The sequence below is a fragment of the Archocentrus centrarchus genome, chromosome 4 (genome assembly GCF_007364275.1).
Source record: "Archocentrus centrarchus isolate MPI-CPG fArcCen1 chromosome 4, fArcCen1, whole genome shotgun sequence".
Lineage (NCBI taxonomy): Eukaryota > Metazoa > Chordata > Actinopteri > Cichliformes > Cichlidae > Archocentrus > Archocentrus centrarchus.
Genome location: NC_044349.1, coordinates 11,600,270 through 11,628,262, shown reverse-complemented (window position 1 = coordinate 11,628,262; position 27,993 = coordinate 11,600,270). Strand labels below are relative to the sequence as shown.

Below are 27,993 nucleotides of genomic sequence, written 5' to 3'. Positions count from 1 at the left end.
TGGAAGTAAATTGTGCAGATATGAAAAAAGTCTTTTAATGATTCAAAACCAAGAAGCATTCACAACATTTAATTTCTTACTTTAAACAAACTTTTTGTATTAATAAAACCTATGGTGTTACATTTTTAATTCTTCACTTTAATCAAGAATCCCCAAAGCTGAATACTTCAGGTTTAGTTGTCAAAATAGGCTCTGAAATAAGCTCTATAAAATGCTTCCAAAATATGCACTGAACTATCAGCATTCACTTTTATAAAAAGAAAATTCATTGTGTTGCAGTTTCTCACTGGAACATTTGGACAGAACAGACTGACAGTAATTGAAAATCAAAATCCAAAGTGAAAGAAAACCAAGATGGTGGCTAGAGAGTGGGACGTGTAACGCTTGGTCTCCGTTATACCCCCTCCTTCTTCACCCCAACTCCCTCGAACCCATCCACGGATTGCGATTGGGATTGGGGTGGGGGTGGGTGGGCCAGTGTCTACAGGAAGTAGAGAATAGATGCATGATCGCTGTGCACGACTGTGTCTGGCCACACCCTTTGTCCTTGCATAAAGTAGAACCTCGTTGGCTTCTTTAATAATTAAACTTATTGACCTGCAGCTTGAATACAGTGTTTCAAGGCCTGTTGAAGCTCCATTAATTGGCTCCCTCCCACTCTGAGTTTTTGCCTGGGAACACAAGAAAACACAGAGAGTGGCAGTAAATGTCTCTTTCATACCTTTGACTATATGGTTTAATTAGATCCACTCAAATGTACTTGTTTACTTTATAATTCTGAGTCACAAAAGCTCCTGCTGTTTGACTTTTACAGAAAGTATACGGAGACTCACAGGCTTGCTGGAATTGAAGAACAGATTGATGATTGAACATCGGGTTACAGGATAACTGTTCAGTGACGCATTAGTTGTGAAACTGAAGGGTGTGCAGAACATTTTAACACTAAGGTGTCAAAGGTGAGGTTCTGACTTAATAAACTTATGACTATTTTGGACAACACTTCACACCCCACACATAATCAGACAGTGGAGCACATAGCAACAGACTCATTCAGCTCCGCTGTAGTAAGGAACAGCACAGGAGATCATTTGTACCAACTACAGTCACACTGTACAACTCTTCTTCTCGGTGTCGGGTCATTATTGTGTACCAGATAATTATACTTGTCCAGTAATACCCACTATCATATTTAACGCCACTATTACTGTCTATTGCACTCACCATTTATACATATAAGCATGTATACATATTGCTTACTCTATTTTACATTGTACTGACTTGCCTTTTGTTCTTTTATATAACCAGAAAAATATGACTTGAGATTAAAAATCTTTTGCATGATATGAAGCAGTTTCATCAGCAACAGACTAAATAATATACAGAATTACACACAAGGATGGTTTCAGCAACAGAATAATGATCCTATGATACCTGATAATCCGCAATGGTTTTTATCTCAAGAAGCATAAGATTAAAGATGTGTTTTTTGCAGTACAAACTGAAAATCTGTGGACAGACCTAAAAAGAGCAGTGCAGCCAGGACAGTGCCCCAAACAAATCTCCTGTTTGTTTGGGGCACTGTCTTTAAAAGTTTTTAAAAGCTGTGACAAGGATGTTACTGAGTACTAAAGTAAAAAGTCATCTTTCTTAAAGTAATCAGAAACATGTTATCTTTAATTGATGCCTTTTGGAAATCTAGTCAAACCCAGTGTCCAAGCTTTTGCAGGTCACTGTAGGCCACACGTGGATGAGACCGTGGATGTGGTCTCATATTCTACATTCCTGTTTGATGATACAGCAACATTGTTGACCTTTGTGGAGTTTATTAAAGGCCAACGCCTGCTGGTTGTTTCAGTTCTGAGCTCAGTCCTTTTTTATGCCTAAAGAATCCATATGAGCCCGAGCGACAAAACATTTTAAGCCTAAAAATGAAACCTAACATGGCACTGTCTGGATGAATCCAGACGTTTCTACACTGATAGTTTGATAACTGAACTTGATGTGCTGATCATGCTCAGCACTCAATGTCCACAACAGACAATAGAGCTTCTGTATACACGGCAGCTTCCAGAAGCCCTGGATTTCAATGGCAGCCATTTATGCACATTTCCCTCCAGCTGAACTACATTTTTTTTTCTGCTAACACTACTAAAATACATGCAGGCATTTAGAAATGCACAAGGAAAAACACATAACCAGTCTTCACCATGAGCATGCACAGACACACAAACTGGCTGCCAGAGTCTTGGCAATAGCTTCCTAGCAGCAGAGACACTGGGGGAGCCTGTTGCTTGTTTGTGTTCTCTTTTGTTTCCATTGGAAGATTGCGTAACTGCAGGAAGAAGAAAAGGAGAAAAATGTGCTGATTGCCATCCATCCACTTCCCGTCCCTCATCCCAGGGTGCAGCTGTGTGTTTTTCAAACCTGTGGAAATGGGTTTAGGCTACTCCCAGGATGTGTTCATCTGTCACAACTGGTCTGGTTTTGCATTTGAGCGTGCGCCACGGAGAGGAAAGTCTGTGTGTGAAAGGCTTCCTTTCCTCACACACTAGTGCGACACACTGATCACATCAAAAAGCATCCAAATGTTTCACATGAACAATTTCTGATCCAGTCACGCACAGTCAGTGGGACTGCACACACACAAGGACGAGCTGCCGTGCTGCTTCTGCGTGTTACATAAAGGCCTATATGTGGTTGACAGGTAATTAATGCATATCCCCAGGAGACACTAATGATTTGCACTGAACTAAAAATAGGACCACATGATAATGTACTGCATGGTGAGTTGACTTAACTGATTACTGTTCTCAACTAGCCTATCATGTGATTAGCTGGAACAGAAAGCCTCCAGTTGTATCCCATCTCTACCAAATGCTGATGTATGAGAGGAAAAAGAAGAACAGCAGCAATAATAGTAGGTGAAGATAAAGAGATGAGATACACTGTGTAAACAATCATTAATTGGCTATGTGCAAATTTCTCTTCATGTTTCCCTTTTTCACCCAAACTGAATGTATAAGCTCCCAAAAAGCACAAATAAGTATTTCTTTCTGTTTCTTTCTTTCTATGCTTCTTTTCTAAAGGGAAAATCAGAAATGCAGAAAGGCTTGGTAAAAAATTATAGTTAATGAAGAGGGTTTGGTTTTTGAAGTGTCTGATGTACTTAAAGAGCAAGCAAAGGCATGGTGTGCTCCAATTAACCTAATGCACGATTTATATTTAGATTTATATTTAAATAAAATTATGCAGCAAAGGGTGAAATAAATACTTCCACTACTGAAGGAGACTGATCTGCCTTATCATACACAAAGCAGTTTCTCTTCAGTGCAACGCTTGAATATAATGAACACAAAATTAACTAATGGAACGCCCGAGGCTTCCTTCCATTGAACGATGTGCTGTTCCCTGTAGGTTTATGAAATAACAGAGCGGCGCTTCCCTGTGGTTACTCTGTGTGACCGAGTTACATAAAACTAACGTGTAAATTTTATAACATGAGACAACGCCAAAAGGGATGACTGCTCAATCTGTTGAGTGCCTGAGTCAGTCAATTATGCAAGAAACGATATGAAAGTTAAACACGGACATGGCTAATATGTGAACAAGCATTCACATACACACAGTGCGAGAGATGATGAATGCTGTCGGGATAACTGAGTCATTCACTTATCAGCTGTGGTAACAAACAGCCATGCTACGCTGCACTAAAAGCCATCGGTCATCAACCTAATGGTATGTCTACAAGTAAAAAAAAACCCAGGTGCAGTTTAATCATCAGGCTCGCACAAATGCCTCCAAAAAAACAAAACCAGATGTTTTCAAACAACTGCAGGAAAATCAACTTGGCCAAAACAGGGCTGCAAGTCTTTAAATATTTCTTGGACCTGAGTGTATGTTGGCAGAAGGCAAACTGAGCTGAGCCACAGGACATCACAAAAACATGAGAGTCAAATTTGCTTTTTATTTTGTTGCTCCTTTCACTCCCACTCTCTTTAAAAAGCTTCACAATCTAAATGGCTTTCAGAGGCACAAGCGCACATTTGAATACCTACAAAAACTGTGTTGTAAAGCTTTGTTTTTGATTTACACCATATCTTTTTTTCAAACACAGAACAGCAATTTGAATAACATTGCTACTTTACAATCCCAGCTAAAAAGCAACACCTGAATTCCTGCTGTTTCTATGTCAGTGTAGAATAAGAGACTGTACACTGATTGTTTTTAAATGTGTGTGTTTTTACAATATTATAAAAGGCCCGTTATCAAGAATGATAAGCAACACAGAATATGTTTTTAACCTGACATGGTAAAATCTTATCAGCTGATACCTCCATGTGCTCAACGCTGCCTTTCAGTGATCAGACCCACGCTCCTGGAACAGGCCTCCCAAAGGCTTTATATAACTCGTGACATCATACCGCTGTACTCAGCAAAGAAATCAAATATTTAACACCCCTGATAATGCGTTCACTAAGTGAAGTCCTACACTGGTTCACAGTGAATGTAACAAATGAAAAATTTACAATCACAACAAAGTGCCTGTCAGCGGTGATCTGTGGTAACAAAAGCTGGAATGACGTGACTGGCGAGTGACTGCACAGCTCTTCTGGGAAGTGACACAGTATATACGATCTTTAATGCTAAATGAGTTTCACCATGGCTTCACATTCCAGCCAAGAAAGTCACTGAAATATACAAAATTTCAGATCAAGCTTTTGGCTCTGATGATACAATAACTGCTGTCAAGTACAAAATTAATTCGCAGCCATCTATTTGAAGTGATCCATAAATGATTAATGGAGTGAAGGACAAACAAAATCAATTCCGCTAATAGCGAGTCAATATTTTCTAAGCGGGAGTGATGTCATGATTAGAAAAACCTCCTGAGAGTCAGAGAGCACCGTTAGGAGAGGACAAATAATTGACAGGAAGTAATCCGTTGAATGCATAAAAATGTGGCTTGTTACTATGGCAGCTGCTGGGCTACAGTTTAGCTCCTGAGCCACATCACAACAGACCGACTGTTTGTTTCTCTTTATGTCAATGTAAGATTAAAGTCTGCTTATAACATTACAGTTTAAAGTTTTCAAAACACAAGCAGAAGTCGAATAAAACTGTCCTAGAGTGATAAAATAGTGTTTTATATTAGGATTCAGAAAGTTCATATTAACATTCGATAATACACCTGTATTATTGTTAGAGAATACAAAGAAGAAAGTAGTTTTTGAATGGATAATCTGTGTAATCAGTAACTAATTTTTTTTAATAACTGTTACTTATTGTCCACTGACTAACCAATAATCACCTAACTGTTTAGGCACTACAAATATTAACAACTTTAATAATTTATTAGCAATTCAATAAATAAAACAATACATGCATTATGCTGTCATTATCAGTGTTATGGCTGTACCCAGTAAAGCCTGATTGTAGCTTTAGTAAAAGCTGTCCATCGCAGCTTTGCTGTCCATTACAAGCAGACAAAAAAAGCCAAAAATCTGTGATTATGGAGGATATTTATGTCCCATTATATGTTCCTTTTATGACAGTTTATGACAGGTACTTAAGATAGACAAGTTAATGTCAGAGAAAGAGTAAATGTGTTCCTGTGTGTTACATTACACACTATAAAGAGAGGGCAGAGGTTGCCTTGTGTATAGTCCTGAATTTAGCCCTTTAGGCAGCACTTCCTCTGGCTCCTTAATAATGAGATAGAGCTCAGGTTAAAATAAGCTGTTTAAGCCAGAATACAATGACAGTTTAATGAGGTGACACAAAACCCAATTCACTTGTGACTCTAGCTAAGGCTGTTAAGTCAATATGTCCTTTACTTTACGAGTGCATATGGGAGTTCATGTGCAAGCTCTGCTAAATCTCCGAAGTTCAAATAAAGCTGGTTGGTCTCTAAACATTTATCTCTTGTTTAGGCTCAGCGCTTGGTGGTTGCTGAGGTATGCCTAACAGATCGTAAAAATCTATAGCTTCTTTTCAAGGAAATATGTTAATGAGTTGTTTGGAAATGTTGGCCTGGCGCAGTCATTCTAAGTCCTCTGTAACGGCTACTTGCCTGGACATGCTGCAACCAAGAGCGCAACAATTCTGAGAACCTGTTTGAATACAATACCTGGTAGGAAGTTGCTGGTAATTTCATGCATCAGCGGGTACACGTACAAGCAAATCAGGAAATACCTACCCTTTACCTAGTGTAAAAGCAGCCATTTACATTTATTCTTTCTAACAACAATAATGATACAGTTATCATTGTCATGTAGGTGCACAATACTACTGTACCTGTAGTCTGGTTGTGAAAAACAATCAAGAAGGTCTTTGGCTGTTAATCTGGAATTCTCAGTTACAATCTGAAAGAGAAAACATGAAATGAGCTAAAAAAAATGAACACATTAAGATGAGCTTAACATGACAAAGTCTGCTGAATCTAATCTGGTACCAATAACTGTCACATGGCACTGACCTTATTGGAGTGGATGATGCTAAGCAGTGTCTGGGCTTCCTCTAAGCCAGAGGCTGATGATAAGACACTGAAAAACAGAAACACCAATGTTAGAACTGATCTCTGTTACAGGAAAATTTTGCTTAGCCAGCTTAGGGCTGGAGGGCCTGGAGCCTATCCCCGTTAAAACATGGTGACAGGCAAAGCATACCCTGGACAGGTAAGCAGTCCATCACAGGGCTAGCACAGAAACAGAGGCAACAACACTCTCACGCCTATACATACAGCCAGTTTAGAGTCACCAGTTAAGCTTACATGCATTCACATAGTCTGTGAAAGAAAACCACATCACCCAGAGGAAACCACATAAGCACAGTAATGTAAATTTAACTAAAATGCCTCAAATCCTCTGCACTGCTCTGCCACAACACGACGACCACTGACAGGCGAATTCCAATGATTATCTTATTATACTTCAATAACATGATGGGAAATCTTTGTTCTGGGCACTCACACGTGCTTTTTTTGACATTACCATCCACATAAACATGGTTGTGGACGAAGCACACACACCTACTTCACAATGTCAGCAGACAATGTGGCATTCTTACCACTTGGGGAGTGAGCCCCTGGACCTCTACACCATAAATAACTTCTACAATGCAATATCTGAATAAAGGCTTGCAAAGATTTAAAATCCTTTGGCACAACTTTAATGTGAACAAACAAAATGAGCATACAGTTCCTTGATGCTTTATCTGTGCATCCATCCGTAACCACCGATCTGAATAAAATACGAACACGCAAACCGAGACTGTCATTAACTGCATTATAGAGAGATGCCCTGACATACGCAGAGATAGTGCAGAGAAACAAACAAAATGATAGCAAGGAATGACAGTAAAGCACTGGGTAATGAGGGATAGGAAATGGTAGAAAATGGTTGGAAATGCCAGTGTCCTAAATTATCCATATCTGTTGTCCACAGAATGAGAAAAATGAGAGAGAGGAAGACAGAGAGAGATAGCGTGTGTGGAATGACTCATAGCTCTGCTCAAACACATGAAAATGAGCCTGGCTGTCTCCTAGGAAACCGTGCTCCAGAAGCCCAATACACACACATACATGTGTACAGATTGGTGCAGATTTACACACAAAGTATACACGGTGAGCCAAGTAAAAGCTAGTAAACATCACCTTTAAGAACTGAAGTTAAATTATTATGGACTGGCTCAATGTGCATCACACCGATGCTGTAATCTATTCACAGCAATACTGCTCAATCAGACAGAAGTTCACATTTTAGTTTTCAGTTTTTAACATCAGGTTGCCTGTGGCTTTATTTCCTGCTATGAGAAAGCATGCCATCTGATAAATTCACAATGCTCTAAATGTGTTTACTTTGCTTATCTGTTTAAAGTGGCACTTACAAGCCTCACACACAGGATTACCAGATTTTTTCAGAGGATGCCACTGTGGCAAAATGTGGTGGAAGGTTTTTGTAGAGAAAAAATATTTTAGCTTCACCAGATGATGTTAGATATGATGTAACATTTGATAATGAAGTCTCACCATATTAGTCACAAGTGCAATTCAAAAACAATAAAAACAGATGAGCTCAGATAGATTGTCAATAAAATTCACTGAGGACACATTTTCAACACATTAACTTCAGTTATTTGAGTGGCTTTCTTTGTGTGCCACAAAATTATGTTTCCCTCTCCCCACAATAACAGAGATAATAACCATAAACATTACTGTACAAAAACCTTGCAAACATTTCTATTTGAAATGTAAGACATTTCATATAATTAAAAACCACAACAGAAAGAAGCTGGGACAGCATATGTAAGCAGTAATGAATGGTCTTGGTTAAATGCGTACCATCACGCAACCAAAAAGAAAAGTTCAGAATGGTATCACTATCATAGGAAAAGGCTTTCTACACTGGTTTTGTAGACTTGGAGAGTATCTGACACCAGGATGAAATAGAGGGACATTAGGAGACACTTTGCCCTTTGAATGGCAGGGGTTTATTGGTACCTCCCCTCAAAGAGACCCAAATGTCATAGTGACACCAGCCACATCACTGAAAAGAACTGTATTGATTTGCATTATATAAATGTCTGCATCAACCAAAGATCAACTCAGCTACTTGTCCCAGTGTTATCAGTATATACTTTTTACATGTTAACATGCCACGTGCTGACAATGCAGCCGCAAGCAGTGGAAAAGTGTACAAGAGGCAGAAACACTCTAGACATTTTTCTCAAAGCTGCTACTCGAAGCTTCCTGTTACATTCAAGCACAGACTGTCACGTCATGGGAAAGGTGATAAGACAAAGCTACAAGGTCAAGGAGATTACAGCCTGGCCAACACTATGGTGCCAAATGGGGCCTGAGAGAAATAAGAGCATAATACACATGCGCACAGGAAGGAGAGGGATGGCAGTTTAAAGGGCTTCTTCGAAAGGCTACTTGTTGAGGCAAAGGTAAGACACACCTGTGAAAATACAAGGAAAGCATTAGGGAGGTTAAGCAAGATCAAACTGCTGCAGAGGTTACTGAAGGTGACAGATCCAGATGTGCCCACGGTATCTGTGAAATGGTGAATGTCATGCATGCATTTCCCTATAAGGAGCACAGCTACAATCAAAAGAAGTGGCAGGAGGTGGTGCTTGCAAACCTAAGTGAAAATAATCCAATAAAACAGACCGAATATCAAATAAATGTGACACAGAGGACAACGTGGCTGAAATGCAGATAAGTGAAATGTCCAGTGTTATGATTTAATTGACATGGCATACCTGCTGAAAGCTTGAAGCAGCTGCGAGACCATGGAGGACAGTTTGTGCAAACAGGCCAAGGCGTCCTGTGGTAGTGGAGGGCCTCCCTCTGGCTGAACACACTGCATGGTGTGCGGGTCAAAGCCCAGAGCTTTGAACACTTCCAAACTAAAACATAACAGAACACAGAAGATTTCAGGGGGTCAGCGAAATGGAAAAAAAAAACCAAAATACACATCAAAATAAACTCTAAAGTGTTGTTTTTGTCCTGGCACCAATTTCTCCCTCCACTAGCAATAACTACAAGTTTTTTTTTGTTTTTTTTTTGTGTGTGTGTGTGTGTGGTTGGCTATCATCATTACAAAAGACTTTCTGACTTTTAATTTCTGCTTGACTGTACCCTCTTGCAGCAGAACACAACAACTTTTGAATTCATGCTGACACTGTTTAAATAAATCCAAGCATATCTGCTAGTAAACATCCTAATTTGGTATATGCAGTATAATTACAAGTGGAATCCCAACACTCCAATAGCAAAAACACCCACCTTCCTTGATACACATTAGACCAGATGCTCTCAAACACGGCCCACACTTCCTGGTGAGAGACCTGGGCAGACGTGGGTTGTTTGTCTTCGTTATCATCATCATTCATGACAACATCACAGGCAGAAGATTCGCGGTCCATAGAAAGATTTGGCTGTTTTATAATATGAAAAATACATTTAAAAAATTGCCATGTCTAATAAGAAAATACACACTTCTCTCTGGGTAATAATTAGTTCATTATCAGATTTTTTTAAAACCAAATATAGATCTAATATAGAAATACATGACAGAAACAGATGTAATAAACATATCATTAGGTATTTATGTGCTTGCAAACTATCACAACATACACATAAATCCACTGAATTAAATGCTTGATAGTCTTCATATGCTTGAGCTGACCTGAGGTTGTAGCTTGTTGAAAATGTTGTCCAGTACAGAGATGGCACGTGGAACATGCTTTGAGCTTCTCTGAAAAGCTTTCAAAAGCTCTTTAGCTTCTTGAATGGGCACTGAGACAGCTCGAGGGTCTATTTCACCTGAGAAAACACACACACATACACGCATGCAGTATACCGATCAGCTGACTGCACACAAAGCTACATTTTGTAGCATTTTGTCACTCATTAAACTAACAAAAATGTGCTAATTTTATTAAATGAGGTATTTAATATTGCAGCCTCCAAAATAAGGCTGAATTGTTTTTAAGTCACTAATATGAAGATGAGATCTGTTGTAGTGCTGCTGCATTACTGTTATAAACAGACAAGCCTCATAAACTGGACACTGAATCCACAAGCAGACACAGAAATAGCAAAAAGAGCAGGTATGAATTTGAAAATAGAAGACAAGCTCAGACTGACCGCTTGTGTGTGCATAATATGTGCACCATCCAAGAAAACATACAGCCACACATACAGTCCGGGTGAGTGTGTCCAAACTTTTGACCGGTACTGTATAAGAAGGCTTAAAGCACATTAACATTTTCCACAATAAACAGACATTCTTCTTTAAATCTGAAAGGACACTGTATGTTTTCATATATGCATTTACCAGCCACATGTCTATCAGGGAACCTTACTCTTACCCTCCCACTTCAAGCTGTAGCTCTAACAATGAACATTTTGCTACTTTACAGATACCTATACAGAGTTTGTCCTCACAAATATAGCTACAAATGATAAAACACCCACAGCCTGCTTAGGGGATACTAGAAAATCACATGCAGTACTTTTCCACTCCCAGATTTGTTCTTAGCCTCACAAACAGTTCATGCCGCCTTCCCTTCCTCCTCCTCCTCCTCCTCCTCCTCACCCGTCTCTCAGCTTCCTGGCACAGAGCCAGGCTGCGTGGTACCAAGAAATTCGGCATGTGAACCAAGGATACACACAACAAGGGCAAAACCACACTGTTTAAGCTATTAACATTCTTGTTTGGATTAAAAATTATTGGCCAGACCCACAAAGGTTGACATAGGAGCATGAGAAACAGAGACACGTGTACACACACCCACCCACACACACACACATACACACACACACACAGAGCACTGTAAGAATAAATGAAGTGGATCCAGCATTGAGACCCAGAAGTGCTGCAGTGGGCGACTCAGCATCTTTCTGACCCACATTTGAGTCTCCCACTTCAGCAGATGACCTGATTCTGCATGCAGTTCTTTAGGGTTCTAGCGCAGTGCAGAATGGACAACATCACACCCCTGTGGAGTAAGGCTTACATTTCAGGGATGACTCACTCATATTTCACCACCACTCTCTGCCAAGGAGTAAAGGAAAGCTCTGTTTTCTAAACAAATAATGCAGGTATTAGAAATTGGACATTTCATCAGCTAACAGTGTAACATTTTGTTCTGACTATCACAAAGCTTCAGCTAACACTGAAATGGCTACAGAGCAACAATAATTATAACGTATTTGCCATTATACAAATAAAGAGACTTGATTTGACTGCTAAATTCTATTGTATACTTTCAGAGGAATGTTGAAATCAGCTCCTGGGAAACTGGCATCAAATCTTTTCATCTCTGATATTATCAAGCCTGCGAAATCGAAGCAACAGAAGTTGTGCTAAATAAAATAATGTAAGATGTGATGTGCTGTACTTAAAACTTTAACCAGGGTAAAATATAATTAAATTAACATACAAGACTCCAAAATAACCTTAGTAATAGACATAATATTCAAAACCACTGCAAGAAATAAGAGTACTCCAATCTCTTCCACCTACAGTTCCAGTCAAATGTTTGGACACACTATCCATGCATACCTGAGTTGAAAAAGTTTATGAGTTCTGAAACGATTTGCTGCTTCCTCCGTGGGACAAAGTGTCCAAAAACAGCAATCCAGTGCTTTTTTAAACACTGCAAGACATCTCGAAGGGTCCACGGTGGCTTCAGATAAACTATCTGTTAACAGAAAGAAAATATAATGAAACCATGGGCAATAATTTTGACAGAAATATTATTTATGACATTATTTACGATACAGTTTAATACACAGGATGAACATTCACCCATCACTGTCAACATCAGTGTTTCAGTAGGCCATATAACCTTTGTGCACTATACATGGATTTATGGTGCATATCTACCTACTGTATGTAAGGTAACTATATTAGCATATTTACACAATCTAATAAATAACTAATAAACCTGTTTTTTTGTGTGTCAGTGATATTAGATTCCCCTTATTTATTTTACCTCTAACCAGAGGTCATCATAAGCGGCCTTCATCTCCACCTGTAACACATCAGACAGCACCTCCTGCAGACATTCTTCTAGTGCAGAAATACATCTGCTGAGGTCCCAGTTTGTCTCCTCATCTCCTTCACTGAGCTGCCTGCTGTCTGTGATCAGTTAACATCATTATATGTTAAAGTGATTTCAGATAATAGATACAGACAGCAGAGGCTCTGCTGTCCTTCACACACAGGCACGAGTAAATGACAGCAGAACTCACAAAAATGGGAATTGTAGAATCTGTTTCACTAGAAATGCAGTTTTGGAACTACTAACTCAGTGTAGTTATATTCTATAAATGTACAGTTAATACAGACTGACGTCAAGTGAGGAAAGGAAAACAGGAAAGTATAAGGGGCCTGGGGGGGGCATGGTTAATGAGTAGATGGTATGTGCCATTAACTACTGCATGATGATGGAGTGTTGCCTTAGCAACACTTAGGCTCACCTTTCTGTATGACTCCCATATAAATGTCTGCTTTCTCTTGACCATGTGGCTGGATTGGTGGGCAACTCCCGCTCAGCACTGGTGACAAGACTTGAGGATTGTTGTGAGGTGGCACAGGAGCCTGAATACCTTCTATGATGTGAAGGTCATGTTTAGATCTCTCAACCTCTGCCTCCAAATCATTCTTGGAGAGGGCCTTCACCCCACTCAGGAGGGCTTTACTGCACAAATTCTTATCATTACTAAAGAGGACAGATTGGAAGCATGTTTTTAATGAGGCAGCACTGATAACACAGACAATTCATATTACAGACATCCAGAATAATCATCAGTTTACTGTGCAACACTGAAACACTGCCAACTAATTGAATTTAACAAAGCAATCAATGACTATAACTGGAAACAGTGCATAGAAGTAGGTCAAATTGATGAAACAGAATAATATAACTGCCTCATAAAATGTGAGCCAATAACTTCCTAAACTAAGCTCAGCTTCCCTTGCTCAGCACATCTATTCTTTGCCAATACCTGTCTGGCTTTCTCTTTCTTTCACTCATCCCAACTGGAACTATCTGGCTAAACCCACTCACAGTCACATGCATGTGCATTATCAGCAGAGGACACACTCTGCAGCAGCAGCACTTTACTGTAGGGGGAGGGAGAACTTACGTGCATAAGATGAGAGCACACTCTGGGTACAGACTCTGGTACTGCAGGCAGCACTGCAGCACTCGGTCATCATTATTCTCAGCATTCAGACCATCTGCAGACAAGGGGAGACAGAAAGAGAGAGGGACCAAAAGACAGTGGGACAAAGATATGATGGTTATTTTGTTTAACACTTAGAGTAGAAACATCAAACCAGAGTACACAGTGTGTCTTTTCCCCTGTTAAAGAGAGGGAGGGAGACTCAGCAATGAAAAACACAAAATGGAGATTTCTATCTATTTGAATAGAGATACCAAAGGCTTATAGGCTCCTAAATAAACAAAAAATATCTCTTCGTAATCTTCGTCATCATATTTTGTTTAAACGGTCCCACGTCTACTGTTGAAAATTTAACATCGGCTACAGTAATGAATGCATGGATACAACCTGTCCTTGAGATGTATTCAATATACTGTAAATTATGTAGACTGTGATTTCTTGAGAAAGAATTCAGCGTTAGTGCCACCTAGTGTCTGTCCAGCGAAGAGTCAAGCAATAATAAAATACTTGCTTTAAAAGAGTTACTAATTGAAAAGAAGAGCATTCTGCTGTAAAGCACAGAATGCGTGCAATCAGCATTATGCCTGCAATTTCACAATTTTTATGTGCTCTCTTTTGTACTCAAGAGTGACATTTATTTATCAATTCAATAATTCACCCAACAGACAACCAGGCAGATCTTTTATAGGGTGTCAATTGGAGCATCTCCATAAAAAAAATGTCAGGTTACTTGCATAACCCCAGTTGTCAGAGTAGCATGAGTGAGATGTCTAGAACTGGTCTCTGTCCATAAAGGCATGTACAAATCTCGCACATTACATTATAAGGACTCAGTTACCCAAACCAAATCCGCCAACTACTCTGGCCTTCTCTCCTCCAGTGAAGGCAACACTAAGACCCTGTTTTCACTGCTAAACATTATTATCCACCCCACACCCTCTGACTTGTTTCCCTCTCATTTTTACTTAACTGTAACCTGTGACTCCCTGTGAAAAAAAAAAGAAGGAAAAAAAAAAAAAATCAACAAAATCCACCTGTTTCTCCTCCTCTCCCCCCATCGGAACTCCCCCACCTCTGTCAGCCATTTTCTAGCTTTCAACTACCGACTCCATCAGAAATCACTGACCTCATCTGGAAATCCACGCCCTCCACTTGTCTACTTGATCCTCTCCCCACAGCTCTAGTTAAATCCTGCTTCTCCTCTCCCTTCCCCTTCATATCTGTCATTCACTCCACTCTTACTGCTGGAATTGTTGCCACTCTCTTCAAAACTGCAACTGGCACCCCAATTCTAAAAAAAAAAAAAGCCCAGTTCTAATCTAAACAACTACAATAATCTCCGCCCCGTCTCTGACCTACGTTTTTCCCCCCAAAATACTTAAAGAAACTGCTGGTATTCAACTTCACATCCCTTTAATTCAAAACAGTCTGTACGAATAGTTCCAGTCTGGTTTCGGCCCCCGTCATAGCACATTAACGGCTCTTCTCAAAATCACAAATGACCTTCTCATGGCAGCTGATTCCGGCCTACTCTCCCTTCTCATACTCCTTGATCTGAGTGCAGCCTTTGACACCATCTCCCACAACATCCTCCTCAACAGATGATCTTCTATTGGTATCACCCACACCCCCTTGACTGGTTGTGCTCACAGACCACATTGTTTATCCAGAAGAATTAGAAAAAAAAAGAAAATAAGAAAAAAAAAAACCACAGCCAACTTGCAGCCTGCAATGGGAACTACATCGTTTTCACCGTTTCTGTGTAATTGGAGATCGTTTCTGAAATGTCTCTGTGTAAACGGGAGGTGGAAATGCATCAAAACGACACTGTTTCCACTGGAAACGCTGCCGTGTAAACAGTGACAAAACTGAGTTCCTCCTCGTCAGAACAAAATCCACTCTATCCAGCGTCAGCAGTTTCTCCCTCACAGCTGACAGCTCCTCAGATTTCGCCTCCGCTCAGTTTAAGAGTCTGGATGTCATCCTTGTCAGAACTCTATCCTTTCACTCTCATATCAATAATATTACCCCGTCTGATATTTCCATCTATGAAACATAAATCACCTCTGCCCCTCCCTCTCCCCGCATACCACATCCATCCTTGCTCATAGTCTTTTCACCTCCCGTACTGATTACTCTAACTCTTTTCTATTTAGCCTCCCTCACAAATCCCTCCAGAAGCTTCAAACCTCATTACCCCAGTCTTACAGCAACTCCACTGGCTTCCAGTTGAATTCAGAATTCATTTCAAAATTCTTTAAGTTGCCACTCACTGCTGCTCTCTGCCGCCTGCTGCATTGATTGGCCCCAGAGGCGAGGTTCCCGACTCTTCAAAGAGTTATAAATGTAGGAGATGGCTGGAGTCGCCAGGTGGGCCACAGAACCTGAAAGGCCTCTTCCCCTTTTTAGGGAATCCATTTCCTGAAGCACCACCCAGGGGATGAGGATTATGGGGAAGCCCAGACCTAACAGAGTGTGAAGTAGAGAGAGCATGCAGGTAGTTTAGTTTATCTATAACAATAAATTCTAAATATATGGAAGTGGCATTAAGCTATTTTTAAGTTAAAAAAATTATTCTAACTTGAATTGATCCTGCAGTGAAAATGCTTCTTGAGAACTGAATTGTGGTCATGAAGTCAGCTATGAAAATTAAATCTTCCCCTCACCGCCCTAACATATTACTTTAGAGGAAGTAAAAACTCACATTTATATTTTGAAGATAAAAGACTAAAGCAACAACTTAAAGATAACTTTAGCATTCAGCTCACGACTGACAAATTACAACCTTTACCAAGAAGCCTTAAAAGCATGAAATGTAATAAATCACCCTACAAAACACAGTTAATATTATTAACTATTTTAGCAGCTGTTTATAGTGTTAAACACCTCCGAGGCCATGAGTCTGGATCTTTTTCACATAGATCAGGTGGCTGAGGAGAATGTTGGTGTCCAGAACGAGGATTAGGTTCTGCTGTGGGGACTTTCTGCCTGTAAAGAAAAGACCGCACAGACATCAGAAATTTTCTGCTGATTGTTAAATTATGAAAATTAAATGAAATCACAAAAGTTTTTTTTTTTCAGTTTCAATTTATTTCTCAGTTTGAGTTAAGTTGAAATTTGAGATACCTAACTCAAAAGTTTGAGATAATACCCTCAAATTAGTCCTCGCTGTGCTTGTTTCAGGCCACATTTAGTAGTGATTTTATATTTAACACATGATGAGACTCCAAAATTTGAATGTCTTTGGGAAAACAATGAAGCTTACAGCATGTATCTGCAGGTCCCTCTTCTGGAGAATCTATGTCCATGCCAGTGAGCTCCCCATAGCTCTCCATGACATTCACCTCCAATCGCTTTTCAGAACGGGCAAGATGAAGCTCTTCAACCACTTGCATCTGCAGAACAACAACTCATTTTAAAAACAACTCCATCCATCTCTTTCTTGCTGAGAGCTTTAAATGAGTGATATTTTTCATTACCTGGTCATACCACGGCTCGGTGTTGGTATCACTTGTCTCCAGGATCTGGCCAGACAAAGATGACCTTGCATCTTGCCTTTCAAATGGGAATTTTGTTGCAACATTCAAAAATCTCTGGGTTTGTTGCATGGTGTCCTCTTTAGAGTTACTTATTAAAACCCCAGACACCGGAGGTTTAGCCCCATGTCTGAAATTTGGGTTTGTAGGAAGAGCATCATTAATCTCACCTTTGCTCTCTAAGGGTTCTGATTGAACCTTTTTTGGTATCTTGAAATTAGAAGGCACCAATAACGTGATAGAATTTAATCGCTTTGGAATTGCTGATGTCCGAACCACTTCATGTGACACTGATGTGACATTTATCGGCGCCTCTGAGCTGCTTTCTGAGGCAGTGTGCTTGACTGAAGTGGAAGACTTCTTTGTGATGGAGGCAGAGGAACTGTCTGCATCTTTACACAAACTTCTGTTGCCCTTTAACTTTTTTGCATGCCTTTTGCACATCTCTTTGACCAGCTGCCTTCTCTTATGTTCTAGAGAATCAGCAGAGACGTAGGACGTAGGTTCATCAGTCTTGACAGTGCTGCTGTAATTTCCCGTCTTTAGTGGGTCCTCAGCCATGCACTCCCTCCTCTTCACAGCCTGTCTCAGTTCTTTCCCTTTAGCAGAAACTAAACTGGGACCCACTAGAGGCATTTTTAATTTTGACGGGCTCCTCTGGGAAGATTTTTCATCAAATCCACCTTTAGACGTCTTTTCTGTTCTCCAAGGGACTGTACCTGCATTGTTGATGTTCAATAGTTTTGAGGATCTTCTTTCCACGATGTCACTTCGAGTGACAGTTTTATCTTCCCCTGAAACATAATTCATTGCTTTACTGGAGCAATGTCCCCCATGGAATGGCACGACAACAGGTTTTGTTTCTAGATATTGTCTGTCCTTATTAATTGGTTTCTGCCCTGTTGCTTGTGTTTTTGCCAATCTGTAGACAGGTTTTTTGATCTGTCGGGTGCTTTGGGAATCATCTTTAAGAGGAGAAGAAATAGATTTTTCCTTTTCCTTTGCACAGCTGTATATTGAAGAAGAAAAAGAAACATAAGAGTAATAAAATGTTTGAAAATATTTTAAAATGGTGAATAATATGCAGTAACAAAATTATATATAATTAAATAAAATGGACATGTATACTCTATCAAACCTTTTCTGACTCTTTGAACCTTGCTTCCCCTTGACACTTTTGTCACTTTTGGTGACATCTGGCCTTGTGGACACCTGATAACATAAAAAACATAAAATATTTTGTGAACTGCTTGTAAACCCCTGATGAAGAAACAACTAAGGCAAACTACAGCTCAAACAAAAGTTAATTATTTTTAAAAATTAAACAAATATTGGGACAATTGGGACAAAGAAAATGTCCCAGATGATTTGGGGAAAATGTGAAGGCTTTTCTTCACTTTTATTTGTTATTTAATAAAAAAAAAAAAATGCTGTTTTAGCTCATATGGTGGTAGCTACTCTCTTAATATAAGAAGGACTGAAGGGATTTTTTTTTTTTTTGTTGCACGAAGGCAATAAACTAACCAAAAAGTGACATATGTGTTCTGTTATTTTATACACGACGAACTTCTTAATTATTTTTACTGAAACTTTATGACCTTTTATTTTCATTAAATTAGATCTATTAGTAGGACATATGTTAGGACACGTTCAGCCATCCACCGCACAAGTGGAGCCATCCACCGCATCAACTATTAGGACATGTTAAGGCTTGTCCATACATGCCTGGACATCCACCACCGTGCACCCGCAGAGCCACCACTTCTGGAGGGTGACACACGCGTACATGCACGAACATACATGAGCAACACCGGGGGTGGTGGGCACAAAAGACGCCAATATATTACTACTGTTATGCCCACACAAGGCATATATGCGTAGTGCACATTCAGTTTCATGTGTCAATCTCTAAATAAAAGGAGTTGTAGAACATCTTATCATCACAAGGCTGCTTGAGAAAAGTAAATAAAGGCTACAATGTCAGATGACTGATTTCATTACCCACTTATAATTAGCATTTATGTGAAGCGAATCAAAGTTGCATTGCCTGCTTTCCTCTTCTTCTTCTTTTGGTTGCTTCCTTTAGGTTTAAGAAGGATCATCTCACCCAATCCCCAGCATCCTCTGTCACACCAACCCTCTGCATGCCCTCCTTCACTACATCCACAAATGGCAGTTACATCTTTAACGTCCTTTGTCTAGTATATCCACAATCCCTCCTCTGCACATGTCAAAACCAACTTTGTCTTCAAACCACTCAACCTGAGCTGTCCCCCTGAAATACTAATTTTTAACCTTGCCCATTCAAGTCACTCCCAATGAAAATCTTTGCATCTTCAACTCTGCCACCTCCAGCTCAGGCTCCTGTCTTTTTGTGACTGCCACTGTCTCCCAGCCACACATCATAGCAGGTCTCACTACCTTCTTTTTCACTCTTGCTGCTATCCTTTTGACACGCATCTCCACCCTGCCTGCACTCGCTTCTTCACCGCTCTTGTGCACTGTCTGTTGCTTTGGGTGGTTGACCCCTAGTATTTAAACTCATCTACCTTAACTACCTCCGGCCCTGCAAGCCTTACTGTCACACCTGTCTCCCGTTCATTTACACACATGTATTCTGTAGTGATGTTACATCTTGTACCGAAGCCCCGAGGCCTCTGCCAACATACGGGCATGTCCAAATGAAGCCTGTGTCGAGGCCCATGTTGTTTTTTGAGAAAATCATGTGACAATAGCCAAGCGAGGTCCTGTTTTCTGAAATCACGTGACTGCCTCATATATGATTCAAGTTGCTCAAAAAGACGTGGAAAACAGACGAAGTGTTTTGGGTGATCTGAGTCTGATCCACTGTTATGGCGGCATCCTGTATCCAAATTAGAACTTCAGTTTCTGCGCACCCAATCTTGTGTGAGAGAATTTTCTAAGGCTGTGGAAGTTATACCAAAAAGAAAGAATCGCCTGAGCCCCAACAGTGTCAGGTTTTTTATTTGTGGATAAAAATTAGGAGGCATCCTAATCAGATGCCCGAGCCACCTCAACTGGCTCCTTTCGATGTGGAGGAGCAGCAGCTCTACTCTGAGCACCTCCCAGATGGCCGTACTCCTCACCTTATCTCTAAGGGAGAGGCCAGCCACCCTTCGAAGGAAACTCATTTCTGCTGCTTGTATTCGTGATCTTATTCTTTCGGTCACTACCCAAAGCTCATGACCATAAGTGAGGGTAGGAACGCAGATCGATCGGTAAATTGAGAGCTTCGCTTTTACACTAAGCTCCCTCTTTGCCACGACAGACCGGCGCAGCATCCTCATCACTGCAGAAGCAACCCAGATCCGTCTGTTGATCTCCGACTCCCCTCTCCCCTCACTCGTGAACAAGACCCCAAGATACTTGAACTCCTGTACTTGGGGCAAGAACTCGTCCCTGAGCTGAAGAGGGCACTCCACCCTTTTTCGGCTGAGGATCAGGGGCTCAGACTTAGAGGTGCTGATTCTCAGGCCAGCCACTTCACACTCGGCTGCAAACCATTCCTCTACGAGCTGGAGGCCACCCCCTGATGAAGCCAACAGGACCGCATCATCTGCAAAAAGCAGAGATGAGACTCTGAGGCCACCGAGGAGGAAGCCTTCCGCCACCTAGCTATGCCTAGAAATTCTGTCCATAAAAATTATGAACAGAATTGGTGACAAAGGGCAGCCCTGACAGAGTCCAACACCCACAGGAAACGAATCCAACTTATTACCGGCTATACAGACCAAGCTCTCACTGCGGTTGTACAGAGACTGAATGGTCCGCAACAACGGGCCAGACACCCCAAACTCCCGCAGGACCTCTCACAGGATACCCGGAGGGACACGGTCAAATGCCTTCTCCAAGTCCACAAAGCACATGTAGACTGGTTGGACAAACTCCCACACACACTCAAATATCCTTGAGAGGATAAAGAGCTGGTCCAGCGTTCCATGACCAGGATGAAAACCGCATTGTTCCTCCTGGATCCGAGGTTTGACTAATGGGCGGACCCTCCTTTCCAGCACCCTGGCATAGACCTTACCGGGGAGGCTGAGGAGTGTGATCCCCCGAAAGTTGGAGCACCCTCCGGTCTCCCTTCATAAAGATGGGGACCACCACCCCGGTCTGCCAATCCAATGGCACTGCCCCAGATCTCCACGCAATGTTGCAGAGGCATGTCAACCAAAACAGCCCTACAACATCCAGAGCCTTCAGGAACTCAGGGCGAATCTCATATACCCCAGGGGCCCTGCCACCAAGGAGTTGTTTAACCGCCTCAGTGACCTCACCCACGGTGATGGGGAAGTCATCCCCCTCATCCCCAGACTCTGCTTCCACTACAGAGGGTGTGTCAGTGGGATTCAGGAGGTCCTCGAAGTATCCTTCCACCGTCCGATTATAGCCTCAGTTGAAGTCAGCAGCACCCCACCTGCACTATAAACTGTGTCAGTGGAGCACTGCTTTCCCCTCCTGAGTTGCCTAACAGTTTGCCAGAATCGCTTCGATGCCGTCCGAAAGTCTTTTTCCATAGCCTCACCGAACTCCTCCCACACCCGAATTTTTGCTTCGGCCACTGCCCGAGCTGCATTCCGCTTGGCCTGCCGATACCTGTCAGCTGCCTCCGGAGTCCCACAGGCTAACCAAGCCCGATAGGACTCCTTCTTCGGCTTGATGGCTCCCTTTACCTCCGGTGACCACCATCTGGTTCGGGGGTTACCACCACGACAGGCACTAACCACCTTGCAGCCACAGCTCTGAGCAGCAGCCTCAACAATGGAGGTGCGGAGCATGGTCCATTCGGACTCAATGTCCTCAGCCTCCTTCGGAATGCTGTCAAAGTTCTGCCGGAGGTGGGAGTTGAAGATCTCCCGGACTGGGGCTTCTCCCAGGTGTTCCCAGCGCACCCTCACAATGCGTTTAGGTGCGCCAGGTCTGTCCAGCATCTTCCCCCACATTGCGTTGAGGTGAACCCAACTATATCTAGCTGGTATCTCTCAACCTCCGCACTAGCTCAGGCTCCTTCCCCACAAGAGAGGTGACATTCCATGTCCCAATAGCCAGTCTCAATAGCCGGAGATCGGTCCGCCAGGCCTCCACCAGGGCCTCTGCCCTTGGCAACTGCCCGACACACACTGCACCCGACCCCTACGATGCCTCCCACAGGTGGTGGGCCTACAGGAGGGCGAGCCCGTGTAACCTCTTCGGGCTCCGCCCCCCTGGGCACCACGGGCTAATGCCTGGCTACCAGACGCTCTCCCTCGAGCTCCCTTCCCAGGCCTGGCTCCAGGGTGGGGCCCTGGTGACCCTATCCTGGGCAGGGTAAACTGTTCCCTCGTTGTTGCAGACATAGGGGTCTTCTGAACCGCTCTTTGTCTGGACCCTCACCCGGGACCAGTTTGCCATGGGAGACCCTACCAGGGGGACAAGCCCCCAAGGCAATATAGATCCTGGGATCACTGGGACACACAAACCCCTCCACCACGGATTCACGATTAGGATGCCTCCTGGCTGCCTCTTGGGTGAGGTGTTCTGGGCATGTCCCACTGGGAGGAGGCCCTGTGGTAGACCCAGGACACGCTGGGGAGATTATATCTTTCGGCTGGCCTGGGAATGCCTTGGGGTCCCTCCGCATGAGTTGGAGGAGGTGGGTGGGGAGAGGGAAGCCTGGGCTTCTCTGCTTAGGCTCCTGCCCCCGTGACCCAGCCCCGGATAAGCGGAAGAGAATGGATGGATGGATAAAAATTAATAAAGCACCCCCACCTCCACCAAAGCACTTACTATAACTGTTCATCCACAAACACACCACGCGTTGTCTATATACAATACTATATATAGTGTTTTGATGTGTGTGTGTATATGTATATGAGTATTGATACTGGCAGTGGCGCAGTGGGTAGGCATTCGCCTTGCAGTCAGAGGGTTGCCGGTTCGAGCCCCTGTCCCTGCGCTGCATTGTGTCCTTGGGCAAGAACCAAGGACACAATCCACATTGCCTAACGGTTGCGCCGGTCTCTAGCTGCATGTCCGCAGATGCTCATCTGTGGATGAGTGATCTGGAACGATCATTTCATTGTGTGCCTTGTCCACACAATGACAATGAGTTGAATCTAATGTAATACTTTTTGTATATGGTGCTCACTATTTTATTTCATTTTATTTTATCCTTCTTCTCTGTACTTGAGCTGCTGCAATATGTAAATTCCCTCGTCGTGGGATCATTAAAGTTTATCTTATCTTAGCCCATCTTTATTAATATACCACGCAGATAAACCAAGATCAGCATAGATTTATTTAATCTGGTTTTACAAGATCTGCCAGCCAACATGTAACAAAACAGTTGGAATGCTGTACATCAAATGACCAGCAGATGTAGGACATTTGATGTAGTCTACTCCAGTAGTCTAATCTGACTACTTTTTTCCGGTAACGAGTAATCTAATGCATTACTTTTTGCAGTCCAGTAATCAGATTAAATAACTTATCGAAGTCACTGTGTGTCAATATTTTTTTTTGTCATTTTCATTAGTAAAAAGATATATTTTTGCTTTCTTCTTGGGTCTTGGGGAGTGACATCTGGCCGATGCAACAATTGCGTCCCGTTTTCAGCATGAGGACAATAATAGCACACAGCGACACAAACATAAACAATGGAGGGAGGAGAGAGATGCACGTTTTCTAGCTGGAAATACAGGCACTATTTAGAGTTTGTGTCAGCTAAAGATGACAATATCAAGGTTGGTTGTACACTCAGTGCTGGCAACAAAGTGCTATCTAGCTTCAAAAACACTACTTCAAATCTGAAGAAACATTTGAAGTCACGGCACGGCACAGTCAAACTTACAGACCAAGTCCCATCAGGTGGTATGAAGCAGAGAGCTGCGGCTAATGCAGGAGGCCCCCCAGCACGAAAACAACACAAGCTGGACTTTGGTACAAAGTGGGGGAGAGCTGAAGAACTTGGTCGGACAGTATGTAGAGGAAATGCTGCCCTTAAACACGGTTGACTCACACTGGTTTTGTGGTTGTCATTTTTAAATTGAGGCAGCGGGGGTAGGGGGTGCTACCGAATGTAAATAATTGGTGTGCCAAAAAGTGATCGTCTGCCAAAAACTGATTTCCGGTGTTACACACGTCACAAGGGGGCGCTGAATGGCGTGCTCAAGGCTGTTTTATTCTGTTTAATACAACACAGCACAGTACAGTGTTAGCGCTCTTCATCTACTAACTATACAACTGAACTTGTGTCTATTACAGTCATCAACTTTAGTACCATTAAAATATAAGGAAACAGGTCTAAACATTAACAAATAATACCAGAAGGGGGTTGAAAGTGTGCTTACTACTACGCAGTAACAGCGTAAGTAACTGACGTCGGTTAGCATTTTAGCAAGCATGACTTAACATGTTCCATTCAATTCAAACTACGTACAAAACAACTTGCACTCATAAAAACACAGTCCTGCAAGTAGATAGAAGTATACTGATCCAACTTATGTGTTTTGTGCACTTCACCCACCTGTTTAATACAACACAGTACAGCGTTAGCGCTCTTCATCTACTAACTATACAACTGAGCTCACTTGACCTCTTAGCGCTATGGTTGCCATCTGGTGGCGTGGCATGTGTACTGCACCCCAATTTGACAGATGGAATAATTACTATTTTTTCGGTGTCACAACCCATATGAACATTAAAACAGAAAAGTGAACATAACTTCAGCCTCAATAAAATGATAAATTATAGGGGGATGTACTTTCTCAACATTCAATATGTCCTGGGTGCCACACCTGTATTTGCCATAAAATGATTGACTGTATTTAAACTGTTGGAAATGACTTCCTGATCTACAATCTGTGGAAAATATGTCAAACATATCTCTCGTGAATGATATCAGGTCATTTTGAATGAGAAGCAACATTTCTGTCACAAGGTAGAAGCTGCAATCCGTTTTTGGCAGTGACTTTTATATATTCTTTATTTATTAGGGTAAAAAATTGTGATTGATCTTAAAAGAGAAATCTGGCCAAGAGGGCAGCAGAAATTACAACAAATATAACATTACACTCTATAAAGATATTTTAAGTGACCAAAGAGGACTGATTTATTATAATCTGTCCATCCACTCTCTTCCGCTTATCCGGGGTTGGGTCACGGGGGGCAGAAGCCTAAACAGAGAAGCCCAGGCTTCCCTCTCCCCAACCACCTCCACCAGCTCATCTGCAGGGACCCCAAGGCGTTCCCAAGCTTATGTATTATAATGTAGGTGCAATAATACAGAGTCTTAAACATACTTGAAAAACAGGTAATTTCTTCATTTTATATTTAAGCCCTTCATAAATCCTATTTACTACACTCTATCCACAAATATAAGCAAAGATTTTATACATAAAATCACATAGAAACATCGGAAATCACTTTATGGCAGATGATCACTAACAGGTGTTGTGCCAAAAAGTGATCGTCTGCCAAAAAGTGATTGCCAGAAAATGATTGCCCATATTGAAACTGTTGTAAATGACTTGCTGACCTATAATCTGTGAAAAATATGTCAAACATATCTCTCATGAATGATATCAAGTCATTTTGAGTAAGAAACAACATTTCTGTCACAAGGTAGAAGCTGCAATCAGTTTTTGGCAGCGACTTTTATATATTCTTTATTTATCAGGGTAAAAACTGCGATTGGCCAGATTTTAAAAGAGATATGTGGCCAAGAGGGCAGCAGAAATCAGAACAAATATGACATTACACTCTATATAGATATTTTAGGTGACCAAAGAGGACTGGATTTATTATAATGTACGTGCAATAATGCAAAGTCATAAACATACTTGAATAACAGATCATTTCTTCATTTTATATTTAAGCCCTTCATAAATCCTATTGACTACACTCTATTCACCAATATGAGCAAATACATTACACATAAAAGCACATAGAAACATCAAAAATCACTTTCTGGCAGACGATCACTTTTTGGCACAACACACAACACCACAGCACCTGAAAGATTCGACACATTCATCGTAGCAGCAAAATCAACAGTAAACAAACACTGTGACCTTACCTTCTCGTCTTCACTTGAGGAAGAAGACAACTTCTTCTTTTTCTTTTTTGCTTTTTGAGACATTTTCCTGAGAAGTTAATTTCGAGGAGTAAATATAGTCTTCAGTGAACGTTCAAAAACTCTAGCTTGACCTGCAACAACACGTCATCTTGACGTAAAAGGAAACTGAGTGCTTCGTACCGTAAGACACACTAAACTCATTTAACTAAAAACTATAGTTAATTCGCGTGTCAGACTCGTAACACACAATTTTAAATGTCATCATTGCAGCTCATTAAATTTAGGTCAAGAAAAAGAAACAACAAAATCTACACGCTACACGTCTTCTTCACGGTCTGAAGAGTTCGCTTTTATTATTCAATTGCGATAAAGTGAGACTAACATCAGTAAATGCGCAATTCTAATGAGTTGTTACCCTAACGCCGACTGTTTTCCAAAACAAACCCAGTGCTTCCGGTTTTTCTTCTTCTACTACGACTCTTTTCGTCCGGTTGCTACATTACTGCCGCAGACCGGACAGGAGAGCTTCGTGGGGTGTTTAAGCTGCTTGAGCGAGACAATAAACAGGTCATGTCAACGGTAACCAATTGTATTATTATTATTAGTGGGTTATCTCGACCTATTTGCAAACTATATCAAGACATTAGAGAGCGCAGCTGTATTTGCGCAGTCCTCCACCAAGGTTAAAGTATGTTGCAAGGCTATGCATCAATAAACTGTTTATCTTCCTGTTTATTATATTGCAACCAGAGACTTTAAATCATTTAGCAGGAGGGCAGCATTTGAGGAATTCCTTAATTGATTCATGTGCACTATAATATGTTGTTGAACTAAAGACACATTTTATTATTTTACACATTTAGCTGATCTGCTGTGCACTAGTCTGTCCAGGTAATCTGTCCAGTAATTTTTCAGACGCAGTTGAACTTAACTCATTGAAGCAGAGTGGATGAATACAAAGGTTTGGATGAAGGCAAGTAATTATTTTAAACAATTAAGTTGTATTTTTTTTTTCTGTTTAATTATTAGACTGCGAAATTACAGTTCTTTCCAGAAAACCCCCAATTTGGTTCATCAAGAGTTTTAAATTTCCAGTGGACATTAGACTAGTTCTTATATATATAGCGCTTTTCTACTCAGTCAGAGCACTCAAAGCGCTTATACAACACGTTTTTTACATTTACCCATGCACACCCATTCATACAAGCACTTCTATGTTAACTAAGCTAAGTGCTTTTTTAATTATATAACATCCACACACATTCACACTCCGACGGAACGGTCGGAGAGCAACTTGGGGTTAAGTATCTTGCCCAAGGATACATTGGCATGTAGCCTGGAGTAGCCAGGAATCGAACCCCTGACCTTCCGATCAGTAGGTGACCTGCTCTACCTAGACCACCTCTAAAACCTTTTTATGTGGCTTTTGCTGAACAAAGACGTACCATTTTGCTTTCATAGCCTTAGTATGAACTATGTAAATTGCTTTAAGTTTCCTTTGTGTATGAAATTCTGCTATAAAGTTACCTTTTAAAGTAATGTTTATGCATTTTTTTCAAAAGCTTTCAAAAGATTGCCTATCCTCTGTTTTCAGAAGGAAGAAGTTTTAGTTAACCTACTCATCCAAGCCTGCCTTCTTAATGAAACTAATAATGAAGCTGCAATTGCTGTTATAGGCCTCA

The 27,993-nt window shown here is 41.3% G+C and overlaps 1 protein-coding gene across 2 annotated transcripts; it reads right to left on the bottom strand.

Annotated features, from left to right (window-relative positions):
* Nucleotides 1–21: 21 nt before the first annotated feature.
* swt1 (SWT1 RNA endoribonuclease homolog) lies at nt 22–26,761 on the bottom strand. Of its 2 annotated transcripts, none has more exons than XM_030727881.1 (17): nt 26,312–26,761; nt 18,374–18,447; nt 17,179–18,244; nt 16,965–17,094; nt 16,586–16,687; nt 15,973–16,164; nt 13,661–13,754; nt 12,992–13,233; nt 12,505–12,650; nt 12,072–12,210; nt 10,191–10,327; nt 9,788–9,939; nt 9,262–9,408; nt 6,476–6,542; nt 6,295–6,362; nt 598–671; nt 22–481 (listed from the first exon to the last, which is right to left on the bottom strand). In XM_030727881.1, exons 1-17 carry the CDS (start codon nt 26,372–26,374, stop codon nt 327–329), a joined length of 3,048 nt encoding a protein of 1,015 aa, XP_030583741.1. In that variant the 5' UTR covers nt 26,375–26,761; the 3' UTR covers nt 22–326. The 2 variants fall into 2 exon arrangements, with proteins under 2 accessions (XP_030583741.1, XP_030583742.1); XM_030727882.1 differs by lacking the exon at nt 26,312–26,761 and adding an exon at nt 24,761–24,830.
* Nucleotides 26,762–27,993: the final 1,232 nt, after the last annotated feature.